This window comes from Durio zibethinus, chromosome 8 (genome assembly GCF_047325235.1).
Source record: "Durio zibethinus cultivar Kanyao isolate XHJ-2024 chromosome 8, ASM4732523v1, whole genome shotgun sequence".
Lineage (NCBI taxonomy): Eukaryota > Viridiplantae > Streptophyta > Magnoliopsida > Malvales > Malvaceae > Durio > Durio zibethinus.
Window position 1 is genome coordinate 2,130,599 of NC_143169.1, and position 19,645 is coordinate 2,150,243.

The following is a 19,645-nucleotide window of genomic DNA, read 5'->3' on the forward strand; positions in this document are numbered from 1 at the left end:
CTTTTATATATAGACGATAGATGATATATATATATATATATATATATTGCAAAAGAGACCCTAACATGAGAATATGAGAAGTGATTATAGGTATTGTAATTTGAAGTTCAAATTTTTTTTTTTTTTAATGTATAATTCCAAACTAGACCCATTCAAAAAGTGTTAAGGTTATCAAATTTTATGAATAAATCTAATCAAATAAAAATTAATTAAAAATTGTTCAGTAATAAAATATCTGTATGTTTGCTTGACTTATTTTTCTTTAAGTATAACTACTTAACTTCCATAATTTTCAGCTCTCGTAATTTAAAATTAACAAACTAAGGTGTGATATTGATTCATTATTTGTTTAAAATGATTTTTAACAAAACTGATATTTAATACTCAATACTTGTAATTTTTTTTTTCAATTTCTTTTAAACCTTGACTTTTTATATACCAAAAAAAAGTATTTTGATTTTCAAGTCATCGATTTAAAGATAATTTTAGACATTAGTTACATTAATTTGTCGGTCCATATTTGTATTTAAATTTCTCAATCATAAATTATAAAAACAATTTCTCACATTAATGTTTGAAAGATATTCTCCAATCTAGAGATACAATCATCCTGTTATTCGATTATGAAAACATTGTTAAAGTAATGTGCTTCTTACGAATTTAATAGGATGCCTCAATTTTGGACTTTTAAGCCAACCTTTGATAAGTGAACGTAGCTTATTTGGATGGACAAACTTTATATGAAAATTTTTTAGTAAAATTTATGAAATTGTTTTTTAAAAATGATTTAATAAAAAATCGAAACCAATAGATTAATAGAATTTAATATGGATATCAATAATATGTAAAACAAATTAAAAAAAGTTATTTATAATTTAAATTTGACCAATATTTATTTAAAAAATAAAAATTTTATCAATATTTTTTTTTAAATGTCTATCCAAAAATATATATCAATTTTTTTTCAAATTTTTCATACTTAATTTATATAACTAGGAGATCTCTTAATCTATCAATTTTGATTTTTAATTTTGATTTTTATTTAATCGTTTCTAGAAAAGTTTGTACTAAATTCACCTAAGAAATTTCAGTTAAATCTTTCCCTAATTTGGAGTAATTTAAGAAGTGCAGAGATTACAAGGTTGAACCTTGCGTAAGCTAAAAATTTAATTACCGAAGAATTGCACCAATCAATTTTCCAATGCTTTCAAAAGATTAATGCAGGTTACGTGGATGACGAAAATCCATGCTTGCTATATATAAAATTAACCGCTGTAGACATTGAAAATTTGATGAAAATATTTAAATAAATTAAATTAAATATTTAATTAGTTAAATAAATTGGTTGAATATTTATTAAAATTACTTGGTATATCTGGATAAAAACATAAGTTAGACTAATCAAAATTAAGGACTCATAGATCACCTAATTAAATTCTATGAGTCATCTTCATTATCTTTAATTAATTTAAAATTATTACAGAAAAAATCAAAATGATTAAATTATTTTAGAACTTTCTCACACTATATCACACCTAGCATTATTAATAGAGAGTTCTTCCAACTGATCTGGAGATCAATGCAAAGAAGAAACACTCTAGCCTTATTCTCACACATTCAAGATTTGCTGCTCATCTTTGAAGATTACTCAAGCTGTCTGAAATTCAATAACCAACCAAGAAATCATAAGGCTTTGGTCATTTCTTTAAAGATCTGCTTATTTTTGCCAGTTCGTGATCAAGCTTTTGTTCACAAAAATCACAAGCTTGTTTTCTATCACAACCAACGTCGTTTTGAAGATTTCCCAATCATTTTATTAGAATATCATTTTTGTTTTTGATAAGATCGAATCAGAAGATTATTTTCTTCTGTAAAAAAGATCATATAGAAATTTGTATCCATTATTTTATTTAATAAAATTGAATTTTGACATTTTATTTCTGTTTTTATTTTTAGAAGGAAATTTGAATGTACAATCATATTGTCTCTCAAATTATTTTCCGGAGGCAGGATTTGGGATCTATAATTCCTCTATTCAGTCCAAAGGCGTTGTTGCAGCTAGAAATCAATTGGCTGTCTGAAGTTGCCGATGCCAAATGAATGTCCTCTAATGTAATGCCGGTGCATGGAACATTACTGCTGCAATTGAGATTGATACCCACTTTTGTCTTTGATGTCCCAAACAATTGAGAGTATCGTACACCGCTGATATGAACTGCAGTGTTCTGTCAAAATTCAAAGTATAAATTCAAACAATAAAACAAGCTCCGTACATGTAAATTGTAATGCTTTTAGTTGTTCTAAAGGCTTCTGTATGTGTCTTACCGATTTCCTACACGAATTTGGAATATCACAGTAGAACTGATCAATGATGATTGGATTTGCCACTGCCCGGAAGTTTATGTTTGAGAAAGATACGTTTCGAACTATACCTCTGCCTCCCTGCAAAACAAAAACAAATTTAACTCAAGATTTTCGTTGGTCAACAGGTTTTGTTCTTTTCTTTTTTTATTTTACAAATTTCATACCTGCCACGTCTTGATTCGTACCCCATTAGTTGTCCCTCGGAAGTTTACTCGCCTCACATTAATATTATTTACTTGAACCTCCGCTCCGCCCCTGCCTAGGCTTCCAATGCTGTTAGGCATTAAAATTAGGAGTGTTGGGCTTGTTCCAATGATCGATTTAATCCCCAGTGACGTCAAAGACTGAACAAAAAATTTGCTTACCTCACACCATGACCAGGGCCACAACTAATGTCAGTGATGGAGATGTCAGAAGTCCTATCACCAATGGAGATACAATCATCACCTGTTCATCAACAATGAAGCCGTTAATCATCAACTTGACAGTCATGCACTCATTCAATTACTACCTAGCTTAATGTTTGTCAAAGACATTTATAAAGTAAACACCAGGGAATTAGATTCCAATCTATCAATAGAGAAAAGTCCTAGAGGCGCTTCGGATACCAACAGACAGTGTCCTACATTGAGTTTGAAACACCATGTATGCCGTTTTTCCATTGTAGAATGTGGTGAATTCGCTGTAGTAATTCTTTGCCTTTCCTGTTCTCAAATGCAAAACCTTAAATCAAAAGCATTTACATAAAGCAATCAACTCACCATCAGCAAATTGTGAATTGTGAATGGACACATTACGAGAAACCTGAATGTGTATTCCGTCAGTGTTGGGGCTTGTTCCAGGAGCTTGTATGGTCAAGAATCCAAAATCAACATTTTGGCATCCCAAGATCAGTACGTGTGTTTGGGGGCTGTTGTGAAACTTAATGTTGCTCATGTGAATATTGTTGCAATTCTCAAGTTTAAGTACCTGCAGCAAAACATAATATAGTAATATACTAACCTGCCTTCTCTACAATAACTAGGCAGATAATGACAGCTAGAGTTGTAGTAATAAATTCTGGATTCGAGTTTTGCCTGGACCTAATCCTCTCAACGTACTTACCGTTGGTGCTAGTGTGATACATCCATGCGGAGAAGTTCAACAGTCAGAAATGGAATCAGGAAAAAGCAGGAAAAAGAAAAGGAATTAAAATGACTGGAAGTATGGAACTTCACAAGTTTAAGTTTGGTTGTGTTTTCTGCGATTTTGATGTTGCAGTATACCTGCTGACCACGATGAAATTTGCATGAGCGATCCCACCAGCCTTTGCCACGTCCATCTACCATCCCAAGTCCATCAATAGTAAGACCGTTTGCACCCTGAAATGCTAACCATGTTGACAGATCGGCTGCCTTCCACTGATCAGGACCATTGGGTGCGATAATAGTTCCTGATAGCTGCAACAGAAATTTAGATTGCGGAAGAATACGAATCCTGGAGAATTGAAGATCATATTATCTATTCTCATGAGTTATGATCCATCTTTGATTATATCTCACATGCCAATTTACTGATGTATTACCAGGAAGTAGGAAAGCTTTTGGAGTGCTATTAATTTTATTAATTTTTTGATATAAAGGAAGCTATAGACGGATGACATGAAAGGGATTGCAGGTATTGAAAATTGAACTCTACACATGCTGATTGCCTCCTCATAATGATAGCTGTATGAACTATGAACCAACTAGATAAGCTTCGGTTTCTTAATTTTGTTAATTTTATCGTACTTTGACATTTATTTTGTTAGACTTGCAGGGGCCTGTGAATATAATCTGATGCAGCGAAAAATATTTTTCCTTTGGGAATAATCAAGGTAGGAGTGCCTGCTGCAGCACTACATGTATCCTTCCACGCCTTCATGAACGCCTACGTCCGAAAAAATTAGAAAATTTGTAGTAATCAGTACTAATAATATGGAACAACTCATACATATCTGCAAATTTAAGATTTCACAGGCTGAAAAGTAGAAAATTTTACCAAGGAATCATCAGTAAGGCCATTGCCAGCAGCTCCATAACCTAGAACGTTGAACACATTTCGCTGTGCTTTTGCAGTAACAAAAATTGTGATCAGTGAGACCAGGCAAATAACATATGCAATTGATGATGGATCCTGAACGAAAAAAAAAAAAGGATTTTCCATCAGTAAATTAAGAGTTAGATTAAAGTTGAAATCTGGAGTTTTTATTTCTTACCATGGTTTGTAAAGTGATGGATTACAACAATTTTTGTGCTGAACACTGGAAGACAAAGCTATTTAAGGTGAATTTTTTCATTGTTTTGTCAGGATAGAAATCCTTAATTATGGTAGAATCGGATTTTCTTGGTTATTTCTGAGCACTTGACAGATCAAACTGTTTAATGATCAAATTTAGCTATTTCATCAATTGATCTGATGTAGCTTTCCTTTTTCATTTCATGATAATAAACATTAATTATTAACTACCAAAATAGAGAGAGAAGACACCTCAACAAATGCTGTCTCAACGGCAGAAATATGAAAGTTTAGAATTAAAACATGAAAGAATCAATTGAAAATAAAAATTAAGTTATGAAATGTTTTTATACTAAAAGATTCGAATGTTTGATTAAAGGGATTCGAATGTCATATTTGAAAAGTCTTTTGACATGATTTTATACTAAAGCATTCGAATGCTTTCGATTGGGCAGTCTAATTTTATGATAAAAAAATGACTTAAAACAAAATTATAAAAGGGGATTTGAATGCCTCCAAGAGCATTCAAATGCTATAGTTCATATTTGATAATTTTTAGTTATAAGTGTCACTTTCATTTCAAATGAATCTAACCTTTTCATAAAGTGTTCTTTCACTTGTAAAAGATTAAAAATGATACATAGAGTTTTAAAAGATATAAATTCAATATATAGAGAAATCGGTTAAACAAATTAACACATTGATTAAGTTCCCTATAAATATAGGAGTAAGAATGATTCAAACAGTTGATAAAAAATATCTATTCACTAAAAACTTTCCTCATCTATAATCTAAAACTTAATATTAAAACTGTCTCCAAACCTAATTTGCTGTACATGTATGTAATATAATAAGGAGGTATTTGGTTCGAGAGAATCTACACATTTTTCTTCGAAATCTTATTGTTGGGTCTTTGATGGTTTAGGGTAATTTGATTTTGGGGAAATCTAACATATTCCCAACAATACCCAAAGTCGCGGAATAAAAAACCCACCTCTTCCTATGGTATTCTTGGATTCCGAGAGAAAAATAACATTATTTCCAAATTTGACTTGACAAAAATTTTGAAATACCTGTTACCATTTTGAAAAGCATATCTAAAAATGTATACAAGTTAGTTGTAGGTTTATTCTAGTAAAATATTTGGTTTATATATGGTGTTTGGCATGAAAAATATCTTCAATAATCCCTTACAAAAAATTAAATTCAAGGCGTCTCTGGCAAAAAATACCTTAAATAATCTCCAAAAATTTTTATGGGGGTATTATTGAATTTTTTGTCAGAAAATATTGAATAACCTCCATTAAATTTTTTTGTAAGGGATTATTCAAAGTATTTTTGGTCAAAAATTGCCTTCAATAATCCTTTGCCATTTTTTTTGGGAGATTATTCAAGGCATTTTTGCCTATAAACACCTTGAATAGTTCCCAAAACAAAAAATTTAATGGATGTTATTCAAGGCGTTTCTAGTAAAAAACGCCTTCAATAATCCACTTCAATTTTTATGAGGTAATTATTTAAGGAGTTTTTGGACAAAAATGCCTTGAATAATCTCTAAAAAATTTTAAAATTTAGGAATTATTCAAGGCATTTTTGCCCATAAAATGCCTTGAATAATCCCCTTATAAAATTTAATGGGATTATTGAAGCTATTTTTGGCCAAAACGTCTTCAATAATCCTCTTCTATTTTTATGAAGTGATTATTCAAGATATTTTTGGCAAAAAATGCCTTGAATAATCCCTTTTAATTTTGTATTAGGGATTATTCAATGCCTTTTTTTCTAGAAAATATCTTGAATAATCCACTCATAAAATTGAAAGGGGTTATTCAAAGCTGCTCAAGAGACAATATCATGCAATTTGTGCTATGGAAAATTCTAATGGATTTGGGTAAAATGATCAAGAAAAATGTATCATAGCTAAGAAAGACTTATTTGATGAGTGCGTTCGGGTAAGTTTTTTTTAGATGATATTATGGCTTATATATCTTTTTTATTTTTTTTTCAATGGTTTTTATTTGATTCATCTTTGTTTGAACTTTGCCTATCACACCCACATGCTAGAGGGTTATGGAACAAACCTTTTCCCATTTTTTGATGATTTTAAAGTGATATTCGAATATGATAGAGCAACCGGTTAATGACCTGAAATAGTAGCTGATGCAATTGAATCATTAAATGCTAATGAGGATGCTTACTACTTTCCTAAGTTTGATATCAATGTCGAAGGAAATGAGGAGATAGCAGATGATGAAGATGACATTGTATCTATTACTCCGAGCAATGCTAGGATGACGTTGTCATGTAAAAAACGTGCTAGGAGCAATGATGGAGTAGTCGTTGGGTTGGTGCATCAGATTGGCAATATTAGTGCTTTATATGATTGGCCTGTGAACATTATAGAGGACATTTTAGTTTACTTTAAGTCAGAAGTGGAGCATACAAATAGAAGAAAGTCACTTTCAATGAAATAATGCAACTCAAAAAATTCACACCTGATGAAATACTTGCCATTGGTGAGTATATGATGAACGAAAATCACAAAGTTGAGTTTTTCTTTACGATGCCAACTATATTTAACAATAATTACATTAGTAAATAATTAAACAAATGTAATGCATATCACCCATCATTTGACTTTCCTCCTTTGAACACATGTAGAATACACTACATGTTGTTTACAGATTCGTTGTATAATTTTGGAAACCTTTTTATTTAATTAAGGCAGGAAATGGAAGGTTGTAAATATGCAAATCACTGCTTCATTGTTAAACATGGGCTTATTTATATCAGATTCGTACTTATGTGAATCAAATACATATTTGTGATACTATGAATTACATTTTGGAATTTAAATTATAAACATTGTAGTATTTCAATATTATGCCACACATTCAAATTTATAACTGATAATGTTACCATATAAAAATACTTTTTTTAAATAATCATACTTAATATATGTGTATTCGTATAAGCTGCCAATTGATATAAACAAATATATACCAATACTATTAAACCAATACCTCAATCGAAAATTAAAAATTATCTATTCAACATAGCATGTTAAAAACATTATAAATAATATAAAGCATATATTTACACCCAATTAACATTCTCCAACCTCAAGGTGTAGTGAACAATAATATATAATTAGACCATTCTTTACAGACTTCATCAAATTTGTCTTTCATAAAGCTTCCTTTACATTCCCACTAAAAGAAAAAAATCAGAAGTAAATGTTAATAAACGATAACATAATTTAGCTTTTTTTATTGGAATATATTAGTATTATATGGACTCAATACTAACATTGAATGGTGTGGTCATAAAATCATATAAAACTATCTCCCTCATAAAATGAAAAATATAATATTCACATTCAGTATATCCTGGTTAACGAGGTACCTAAAAAATAAATCTAGTAAGTTTAGGAAACATTTATCTAAACAAACTCAGCATAAAAGAATAAATTTCACATTTACTAGTAATGACACCCATCTTATCTTTACTTTCTTATCAATTGTAGACATTCCCCTAAATTGAACAAAAAAAAGTTGTTAATACAAAAATAAAAGTAATTATGAAGAAACATAATATAATATAATAACATTTAATAGCTCTTTATAAAATTATGAATATCGAGGTTAGGCTTCATCGTTGATTGAGCAGAGTTAAATAAGTATGGCATAAAGGAATTAGTATCAATCATAACAAGCTACCAATGATGATTGCAAAATAATAAGAATGATATACTCAAATTAGGTACCATCTCAAATTCAGGTAAGGTTGGTCTATTGAAGTTGTATGAATATAACTTACATAGCATTATAAAAACACCAAAAAACAATCGACCCATTTTTGCATGTATTGACCCACATGATGACCGTAAATAATGACAGTGTCACTCTGCTCACTAATCAGATTTGGGTCAACAAATCTAAATTTATGGGTCATTTTGTCTTACCTTGATCCTATATAGGAAGCTACACGATAATAATCAACATTACTAGTAAGTAATATACCCTAATATAGATTAATAGATATTGAATTTGTATATTTAAATTTGTAAGCTAACCTCACATAGTCAATAATATCATAAGCTGATATTTTATCCAGGGTACAAAATGCCTCAATCTCACGCCCTCCAATGTAAGAAACTGAAGGATGATCAAATAATCCATCCTTAGACTTAATGGTAATGATGTTTCCTCTAGATAAATGATCAAGTGTATAATTAGATAACGCATCAATGGTAACCTCAGCAAGGGTCATCCTTTGAGTCCTAACATTCTGCTATAGTATATAATGAAATATAAGCATTAAAACCAAATCAATAAATACAATATACATAAAATATTAAGTGAATAAATAAAATCATACTCTATAGCTGATACCAGAGGAGAAATTTGCTGGCTGACTTGAAACAAAAGCTTGTCTTTGCTGGATGTTGTATCTGACTTCTCTCCAAGCATGTTAGGCTGCATTACTGCAAACATCACCTCTAAAGCTACGAGTCGTTGCTATTGATTATTCAGGTATTGCTCTAGGTCATCAAATATTTGCTATTGTTGCTAAATGATTGCTTTATATTGTGCATTCATCATTTGAGGGGTTTTGGGTTGATTATTGAAGAACTTTGATGGCAACATAAATCTACCAACCCCACAAACTTGACCATATCTTTCTTTTGCTCCTAATGCTAAAGACAAGCGATCTTCACCATAATCGATAAGTAGTTCACCGAATTTAAATTTAGTAGCAAAATCATCCTTAAAGACAATAATAAGATGAGGTGTAACAATAAATTTATACAAGTATATAGTCATACATACAAGCTCAAAGCCAATTATACGTGATAAAATGAGTAGTTATACATACAATCTTTTTTGTCATTTCTTTGGTTGCTTCATTTCCAAACTATCCTTCTGCATATGTTCTTGTTTCCACACATCCCATTTAGAAACTTCAGTGCCAGAGCTAGATGATTCTAAATAAAAGGGTTGATATATAAGAATCAAAATCTATTAAACGAATGTTCATAAATATTCATTTATGAGTATAAAACAAGTATGTGAATACTTACAAGATCATACTTGACATTTACATACATTTACATAACTCTTTCTCAATGTCTAATGGTGATATACTCGTTTGATTTAAATATTCTTTTGTTGTTCTTTGATTTTCTAGAAAAGAAAAAAAAAGTAAATCACATATTAAGATATCAAATATATTACATAAAATTTTATAAATAATTAACATAATGGGTATGCATACCAAGAATTCTTCTGATAGTTGATCTCGAACAAAATGGGTCCAATCTTGATAACTGATAACATCTACATATGACAAAGGAGGATTAGCCAACATATCACTATTATCAATGAATGGTAAAATATATTGGTTTGTCAATATTCTTTTAAAGTTTCTGAATACTTTCCCAATCAATTACAACACAAGCTTTTTATACTCATTTGAGACGTCAAACTATTCATAATAAATGTAAAACAATTAGTATGAATACATTGAATTTCAATTAAATGATCATTTAATAAATTTTATGAAATGCTTGAATAAACATACTACAATAGACTCTTATGTACGATCTTTTAGATCATCAAGAACTCATCACCAATTATGGTACGTAATAGAAATGCTACTACGGACGATCGCCCTAATGTGACTAGCCAACTTGGCAGCTCCATCATACACATGCTACCCACTTTGATTGAAGTCAACGTGAATTTTCGTGTCAGTTGCTTGAATTTATTTATTTCATTCCCTTGCTTCTTTTTTTTTCACTACAGGTGTGTCTTCATGTTCAATAGTAGGAGACATATGTTCCTGGATTCCATGCAATTTTGATCATAATTATACGAAATACACCAAATTGTCTCTCTAAATTTTACATAGTAATAAAATACAACCAATATCATACTACAATTACTAAACCAATAAACATAAAACATCCTCAAAGCAATAATATTTTATAAGTACAAGCCATACTATGAATCCTACCTTAAATAAGAGTTCCATGCAAAACAAATGATGAGTAAAAATATGCACAAAATTTTCACAATACCATTAAGCAAACCACAATATTTAAGCCAAACTATAAAGAAACACCATACATACAATGAAGGGAGGTTGGGCGACTAAATTGATGGTTGAATGAATAAAAGGCAAACAAAAATTTTTATATATATAGTAAGGAACAAATACAAAACATACCTATATCGAAGAATATAAATAATACAACACAAAGATAAAATATGCACATACTGGTATAAAGAGAGGTGCGACAGCATGTAGTTGTTTATAGTTGGCGGCGACAAGAGAGATGAAGAAACCAAAATGAAAACTAAATGGGTTGATGGTTTAGGGTTTGGTTGCAATGCAGCTTTGGGTTTATTATTCACTGTATTAGCTGTTCAGAATTTCAAAGTTCAAAAAAGGAGAATGAATTTTAAAAATGATCACTCAAGGTGTTTTACCAAAAAAAAATACATTTAGTAATCCTATGAAATTTTTTATAAGGAATTATTTAAGGCGTTTGCTGGGCAAAAATGCCTTGAATAATCCTATAAAAAAATTTGGAGGGGATTATTGAAAGCATTTTTGGCCAAAAACACTTTGAATAATCCTAAAAAAAATGGAGAGGATTATTTAAGGCATTTTTTGCTAGAAACACATTGCATAATTCAATTTAATTTTTTGTAAGGAAATATTCAATACGTTTTCTGGCAAAAAACGCCTTGAATAATCCATAAAATAATTGAGAGGGGATTATTTAAGGTGTTTTTGGCTAGAAACACCTTGAATAATCCTATTCAATTTTTTGTAAAGAAATATTTAAGGCCTTTTTGGCCAACAACGCCTTTAATAACCTCATTCAATTTTTTGTAAAAGATTATTCAAGGTATTTTCTGGGCGAAAATGCCTTGAATATTCCCTTACAAAAAAAATGAATGAGGTTATTCAAAGCATTATTGGCAAAAAACTCCTTGAATAATCTCCTAATAAAAATGTTGAAAGGGATTATCAAAAGTATTTTTGGCTAGAAACACCTTGAATAACCCCATTCAATTTTTTGTAAGAAAATATTCAAGGCATTTTCTGATCAAAAACACCTTGAATAATCCAAAAAAAAAAGGGGAGAGGATTATCGGCCAAAAACACCTTCAATAATCACCTCATATTTTTATAAGATGATAAAAAAATGCCTTCAATAATCACCTCATATTTTTATGAGATGATTAATGAAGGTGTTTTTAGCCAAAAATGCTTTTAATAATCCCCTCTAAAAAATTGAAGAGGATTATTCAAGATGTTTTTGGCTAAAAACGCCTTCAATAATCCCCCTTTATAAAATTAGAAAGGATTACTCAAGGCGTTTTTAGTAAAAAAATACCTTCAACAATCCTCTTATAAAAATAATAGATTATAGTAATTATTCCAAGGAGATTGTAGTAATTATTTAAGATTTAATGTATATGGATTCTCCCCAACCAAATAAGTGAATCTGAATATGGGATGCCCTAAAAATGAAAGAAAATACTAGGTATCGCATTTTTCAGAAGATCACGCTTTCTTCTGGAATCTACGATTTCGCAAACCAAATGCCCCCTAAAAGTAACTTGAAGAGTAAATTTCTAAATTTTCAAATGATGATCTTCTTTCCAGCAACTGATCTGAGCTGATTCCAGCTAGACTAGGCCGCTGGCAACTTATATAGATTCTCATTAGTAAGTACATTTAAAATCGTTCTGGCAAACCCAAAGCTTAACACTCAGGTAGATCATGCAGTGACTTTTAAGAGGTGATATCCAGCAAATATGAAGTTTAAATCTCAACACCTGCAATCCCCTTATTTATCCAGTGAATATCTACATATCAGTCAATCTTATCAATATATTGATTCTATTTACCAAGACGTATATAGAAGAGGACTTGCAGGGACCGGTGAAAGTCAGAGGCTTCAGCAAGAATGTCTTCTTTGCTGGTATAATGAGGCCTGGATTTGTTGATGGAGCTTTGCAGGCAGCCGTCAATGCTTTCAAAAAGGCCTATAAATTGTCGACAAAAGTTAAAGCACGATTTAATTTGAGAACTTTATTTTTGAATTAATGCATGTAGAGGAAAATATCCTGTACGTTGTTGGAATATTGAACCCCTTAATGAAAAGACATTAGCAATTTCTTTGAAGACATAACCGTAACACAATTTAACAACTAATAATTAACATTAATAATAAGAAAGAAAAGGATAGACCAGTTGATGGACTTTACAGTAGAATCATCAGTTATTCCGTCTCCGACTGCTCCATAATTCATCACATTAAAAGAATTTGTTGCACTGCTCAATACTGGAGTGACTATGCACAGAATTGTAAAAATGGTGAAAAGTTCCTGCATCAAACATTCTTTCTCAAAATTAATATAGAAAAACAAGACCCCTTAAAAGCTCATTAATGGAGAATATATGTTACTTAGAGGCATCTCACCATTCTGGGTATTATAGGAGACGATGATATGAGAATGTAGTATGTAAAATCTTCAAGTTCTAAGCCTTGATTGCGTATATATAATTAATAACAATGTACAGAGATTGATTAAATCACTTTGACAATGATTTAATTAAAACAAATTCCTTTGCTTAATTTTAACAATTAACTAACTTGTTATGCAAGTTCCTTCTTGCTTAATGCATGCAATTGATGCTGGAATGCATGTAATTAAGCTTAAGAAATACCCAAGGTCCAAGAACAATTTATTGGATCTCGTGCATGCTTCAAGAAGATTCAACGTGAGCATTAGGGTAGGGCTAACCAGATGGAAAACACATGGCACACTTAAGAATGTACCAATCAAACCGAGATTAATTAAGAAGTCTCTACTTCTATCATGAGCTAAGTGTATTACATCCAGCTCCCATGGATGCCAAGGCTATCTCTCTCTTTTGTGGGGTGGGTGGGGGAGGAATTCATGACTATGATTAAGTATTATTCGAAAATTAATTCCAAATTGAGACACCCAATAGTTGAAGTTTAAGACTTCAATAAAGATATTCTGAGTTCGAATTTTAAGATAGATACATGAGATATTTACGAAATAAGAGTGTAATCTAATATCATGTGTACAAAAAAAGTGTACCTAATGAGACTTTATCTTAGTGATGAGGAAAAGATTTTAAAAATTATCTTAAATTCAAATCTTATCATATATATATATATATTTAATCCAATTTTATATTAAATTTGTTCACCTATATGCTGATTTATTTGTTAGTTTATTTGATTTAATTTATTAATTTCTTGTATGTAATATAATAGTTGATTAAATTATATATATATATATATATTTGCAAACGGGACTCTAACTTGAAAATATGAGAAGTGGATGTATGTATTGTGATTTGAAATTCAGATCTGCTTGATACTACCTTTTAAATGAATCAATTGAGCTAAATTCTAAATTCAATTATATATAATTTTTATTTGTACTTAGAAATTTTGTTTTTTTTTCTTTAATGTATAATTTCAAACTTTACCCATTTAAAAGGGGTTAAGGTATCAAATTTTATGAATAAATCTAATCAAATAAGAATTAATTAAACAATGTTCAGTAATAAGACATCTCTATGTTTTTTTGACTTATATTTCTTTAAGTATAACTGCTTAACTTCCATAATTTTCAGCTCTCATAATTTAAAATTAACAATCTAAGCTTCATTAAGAAAGTAACGAATTGAAAATTGCGGGTGAAAGTGTCATATCGAGTCAAAAGCCCACGGCCCCTAAAGGTTTTTCTAAACCTGATGTATGGGCCACTTCATTTTCACCCTTTTCAAAATAATTCATTGTTTTTTTAAATGATTTTTAATAAAATTGATATTTACTTCTCAATACTTGTTAATATTTTTTCAATTTCTCTTAAATCTTGACTTTTTATGTACCAAAAAGAAAATTATTTTGATTTTCAAGACATCAATTTAAAAATAATTTTAGACATTAGTTACATTAATTTGTCGGTCCATATTTGTATTTAAATTTCTCAATCAAAAATCATAAAAACAATTTCTCACATTAATGTTTGAAAGGTAATCTCCAATCTAGAGATACAATCATCCTGTTATTCGATTATGAAACTTTGTTAAAGTAACGTGCTTCTTACGAATTTAGCAGGATGCCTCAATTTTGGACTTTTAAGCCAACCTTTGATAAGTGAACTTAGCTTTATTCGGATTGACAAAATTTATATGAAATTTTTTTAGAAAAATTTATGGAATTTTTTTTTAAAAATGATTTAATAACAAATCGAAACCAATAAATTAATAGATTTTAATGTGGATATCAATAATATGTAAAAAAAAATTAAAAAAAATTATTTATAATTTAAATTTGATTGATATTTATTTAACATTAAAAATTTTATCAATATTTTTTTTAAAATGTCTATCCAAAAATATATATAAAATTTTTTTCAAATTTTACACACTTAATTTATATAATGAGATCACTTAATCTATCAATTTGATTTTTAATTTGAATTTTTATTTAATTGTTTCTAATAAAAAATTTCACTATAATCACCTAAGGAATTTCATTTAAATCTTTCCATAATTTCGAGGAGCGTAAGAAGTGCAGAGATTACAAGGTTGAACCTTGCGTAAGCTAAAAATTTAATTACCTAAGAACTCCACCAATCAATTTTCCAATACTTCAAAAGGTTAATACAGGTTACATGGGTGACAAAAATCCGGGCTTGCTATATATAAATTAACCATCATAGACATTGAAAATTTGATGAAAATATTTAAGTCAATTAAAGTAAATATTTAATTAGTTAAATAAATTGGTTGAATATTTATTAAAATTACTTGGTATATCAGGATAAAAACATAAGTTAGACTAATCAAAATTAAGGACTCATATATCACCTAATTAAATTCTATGAGTCATCTTCATTATCTTTAATTAATTTAAAATTATTACAGAAAAAATCAAAATGATTAAGTTAATTTTAGAACTCTCTCACATTATATCACACCTAGCATTATAAACAGAGAGTTCTTCTAACTCATCTGGAGATCAATGCAAAGAAGAAACACTCTAGCCTTATTCTCACACATTCCAGATTTGCTGGTCATCTTTGAAGATTGCTCAAGCTGTCTGAAATTCAATAACCAGCCAAGAAATCATAAGGCTTTGGTCATTTCTTTAAAGATCTGCTTATTTTTGCCAGTTCGTGATCAAGCTTTTGTTCACAAAAATCACAAGCTTGTTTTCTATCACAAAACGTTGGTTTGAAGATTTGCCAATCATTTCATTAGATATTATCGTTTCTGTTTTTGATAAGATCGAATCAGAAGATTATTTTCTTCCATAAAAAAGATCATATAGAAATTTGTATCCATTATTTTATTTAATAAAATTGAATTTTGACATTTTATTTCTGCTTTTCTTTTTAGAAGGAAATTTGTATGTACAATCATAATGTCTCTCAAATTATTTTCCGGAGGCAGGATTTGGGATGTATAATTCCTCTATTCAGTCCAAAGGCGTTGTTGCAGCTAGAAATCAATTGGCTGTGTGAAGTTGCCGATGCCAAATGAATGTCCTCTAATGTAATGCCGGTGCAAGGAATATTACTGCTGCAATTGAGATTGATACCCACTTTTGTCTTTGATGTCCCAAACAATTGAGAGAATCGTACACCGCTAATATGAACTGCAGTGTTCTGTCAAAATTCAAAGTATAAATTCAAACAATAAAACAAGCTCCGTACATGTAAATTGTAATGCTTTTAGTTGTTCTAAAGGCTTCTGTATGTGTCTTACCGATTTCCTACACGAATTTGGAATATCACAGTAGAACTGATCAATGATGATTGGATTTGCCACTGCCTGGAAGTTTATGCTTGAGAAAGATACGTTTCGAACTATACCTCTGCCTCCCTGCAAAACAAATACAAATTTAACTCAAGAATTTAGTTGGTCAACAGGTTTTGTTCTTTTCTTTTTTTATTTTACAAAATTCATACCTGCCATGTCTTGATTCGTACCCCATTAGTTGTCCCTCGGAAGTTTACTCGCCTCACATTAATATTATTTACTTGAACGTCCGCTCCGCCCCTGCCTAGGCTTCCAATGCTGTTAGGCATTAAAATTAGGAGTGTTCGGCTTGTTCCAATGATCGATTTAATCCCCAGTGACATCAAGGACTGAACAAAAAATTTGCTTACCTCACACCATGACCAGGGCCACAACTAATGTCAGTGATGGAGATGTCAGAAGTCCTATCACCAATGGAGATACAATCATCACCTGCTCATCAACAATGAAGCCGTTAATCATCAACTTGACAGTCATGCACTCATTCAATTACTACCTAGCTTAGTGTTTGTCAAATGCATTTATAAAGTAAACACCAGGGAATTAGATTCCAATCTATCAATAGAGAAAAGTCCTTGAGGCGCTTCGGATACCAACAGACAGTGTCCTACATTGAGTTTGAAACACCATGTATGCCATTTTTCCATTGTAGAATGTCGTGAATTCTCTGTAGTAATTCTTTTCCTTTGCTGTTCTCAAATGCAAAACGTTAAATCAAAAGCATTTACATAAAGCAATCAACTCACCATCAGCAAATTGTGAATTGTGAATGGACACATTACGAGCAACCTGAATGTGTATTCCGTCAGTGTTGGGGCTTGTTCCAGGAGCTTGTATGGTCAAGAATCCAAAATCAACATTTTGGCATCCCAAGATCAGTACGTGTGTTTGGGGGCTGTTGTGAAACTTAATGTTGCTCATGTGAATATTGTTGCAATTCTCAAATTTAAGTACCTGCAGCAAAGCATAATATAGTAATATACTAACCTGCCTTCTCTACAATAACTAGGCAGATAATGACAGCTAGAGTTGTAGTAATAAATTCTGGATTCGAGTTTTGCCTGGACCTAATCCTCTCAACGTACTTACCGTTGGTGCTAGTGTGATACACCCCTGCGGAGAAGTTCAACAGTCAGAAATGGAATCAGGAAAAAGCAGGAAAAAAGAAAAGGAATTAAAATGACTGGAAGTATGGAACTTCACAAGTTTAAGTTTGGTTGTGTTTTCTGCGATTTTGATGTTGCAGTATACCTGCTGACCACGATGAAATTTGCATGAGCGATCCCACCAGCCTTTGCCACGTCCATCTATCATCCCAAGTCCATCAATAGTTAGACCGTTTACACCCTGAAATGCTAACCATGTTGACAGATCGGCTGCCTTCCACTGATCAGGACCATTGGGTGCGATAATAGTTCCTGATAGCTGCAACAGAAATTTAGATTGCGGAAGAATAAGAATCCTGGAGAATTGAAGATCATATTATCTATTCTCATGAGTTATGATCCAAATTTGATTATATCTCACATGCCAATTTACTGATGTATTACTAGGAAGTAGGAAAGCTTTTGGAGTGCTATTAATTTTATTAATTTTTTGATACAAAGGAAGCTATAGACGGATGACATGAAAGGGATTGCAGGTTTTGAAAATTGAACTCTACACATGCTGATTGCCTCCTCATAATGATAGCTGTATGAACTATGAACCAACTAGATAAGCTTCAGATTCTTAATTTTGTTAATTTAATCGTACTTTGACATTTATTTTATTAGACTTGCAGGGGCCTGTGAATGTAATCTGATGCACCAAAAATATTTTTCCTTTGGGAATAATCAAGGTAGGAGTGCCTGCTGCAGCACTACATGTGTCCTTCCATGCCTTCATGAACGCCTGCGTCCAAAAAAATTAGAAAATTAGTAGTAATCAGTACTAATAATATGGAACAACTCATACATATCTGCAAATATAAGATTTCAAGGCTGAAAAGTAGAAAATTTTACCAAGGAATCATCAGTAAGGCCATTGCCAGCAGCTCCATAACTTAGAACGTTGAACACATTTCGCTGTGCTTTTGCAGTAATACAAATTGTGATCAGTGAGACCAGGCAAATAACATATGCAATTGATGATGGATCCTGAACAAAAAAAAAAAAGGATTTTCCATTAGTAAATTAGGAGTTAGATTAAAGTGGCCTCAGTTGAAATTTGGAGTTTTTATTTCTTACCATGGTTCGTAAAGTGATGGATTACAACAATTTTTGTGCCGAACCCAGGAAGACAAAGCTATTTAAGGTGATTTTTTTCATTGTTTTGTGAGGAAAGAAATCCTTAATTGTGGTAGAATCGGATTTTCTTGGTTATTTCTGAGCACTTGACAGATCAAACTGTTTAATGATCCAATTTAGCCATTTCATCAATCGATCTTATGTAGCTTTCCTTTTTCATTTCATGATAATAAACATTAATTATTAACTACCAAAATAAAGAGAGAAGACACCTCAACTAATACTGTCTCAACGGCAGAAATATGAAAGTTTAGAATTAAAACATGAAAGAATCAATTGAAAATAAAAATTAAGTTATGAAATGTTTCAATTGAAAATAAAAATTAAGTTATGAAATGTTTTTATACTAAAAGATTCGAATGTTTGATTAAAGGGATTCGAATGTCATATTTGAAAAGTCTTTTGACATGATTTTATACTAAAGCATTCGAATGCTTTCGACTGTGCAGTCAAATTTTATGATAAAAAAATGACTTAAAACAAAATTATAAAAGGGAATTTGAATGCCTCCAAGAGCATTCAAATGCTATAGTTCAAATTTGATAATTTTTAGTTATAAGTGTTACTTTCATTTCAAATGAATTCTAACCTTTTCGTAAAATGTTCTTTTACTTGTAAAAAATTAAAAATGATACATATTGAGTTTTAAAGATATAAATTCAATAAATAGAGAAATCGGTTAAACAAATCAACACATTGATTAAGTTCCCTGTAAATATAGAAGTAAGAATGATTCAAACAGTTGATAAAAAATATCTATTCACTAAAAACTTTTCATCGTCTATAATCTAAAACTTAATATTAAAACTGTCTCCAAACCAAATTTATTGTACATGTATGCAATG

General features: G+C 30.6%; 2 protein-coding genes across 2 annotated transcripts; both read right to left on the reverse strand.

The window, feature by feature from the left end:
• Positions 1-1,883: 1,883 nt before the first annotated feature.
• LOC111278385 (putative polygalacturonase At1g80170) lies at positions 1,884-13,034 on the reverse strand. The gene is made up of 15 exons (XM_089765161.1): positions 12,909-13,034; positions 12,549-12,686; positions 9,291-9,389; positions 9,015-9,140; positions 8,696-8,913; positions 8,585-8,591; positions 4,384-4,518; positions 4,156-4,272; positions 3,630-3,803; positions 3,469-3,504; positions 3,126-3,333; positions 2,730-2,811; positions 2,529-2,637; positions 2,326-2,442; positions 1,884-2,225 (listed from the first exon to the last, which is right to left on the reverse strand). The coding sequence occupies exons 1-15, from the start codon at positions 13,032-13,034 to the stop codon at positions 1,989-1,991; spliced, it is 1,929 nt and encodes a 642-aa protein (XP_089621287.1). The 3' UTR covers positions 1,884-1,988.
• A 3,087-nt stretch (positions 13,035-16,121) lies between these two features.
• On the reverse strand, positions 16,122-18,680 carry LOC111278829 (putative polygalacturonase At1g80170; the record flags this gene model as incomplete). The annotated part of the gene is made up of 9 exons (XM_089765162.1): positions 16,122-16,358; positions 16,459-16,575; positions 16,662-16,770; positions 16,863-16,944; positions 17,259-17,466; positions 17,602-17,625; positions 17,764-17,937; positions 18,268-18,405; positions 18,516-18,680. Coding segments are annotated over 9 exons (1,254 nt in total), but the record flags the coding sequence as incomplete, so codon positions are not given.
• Positions 18,681-19,645: the final 965 nt, after the last annotated feature.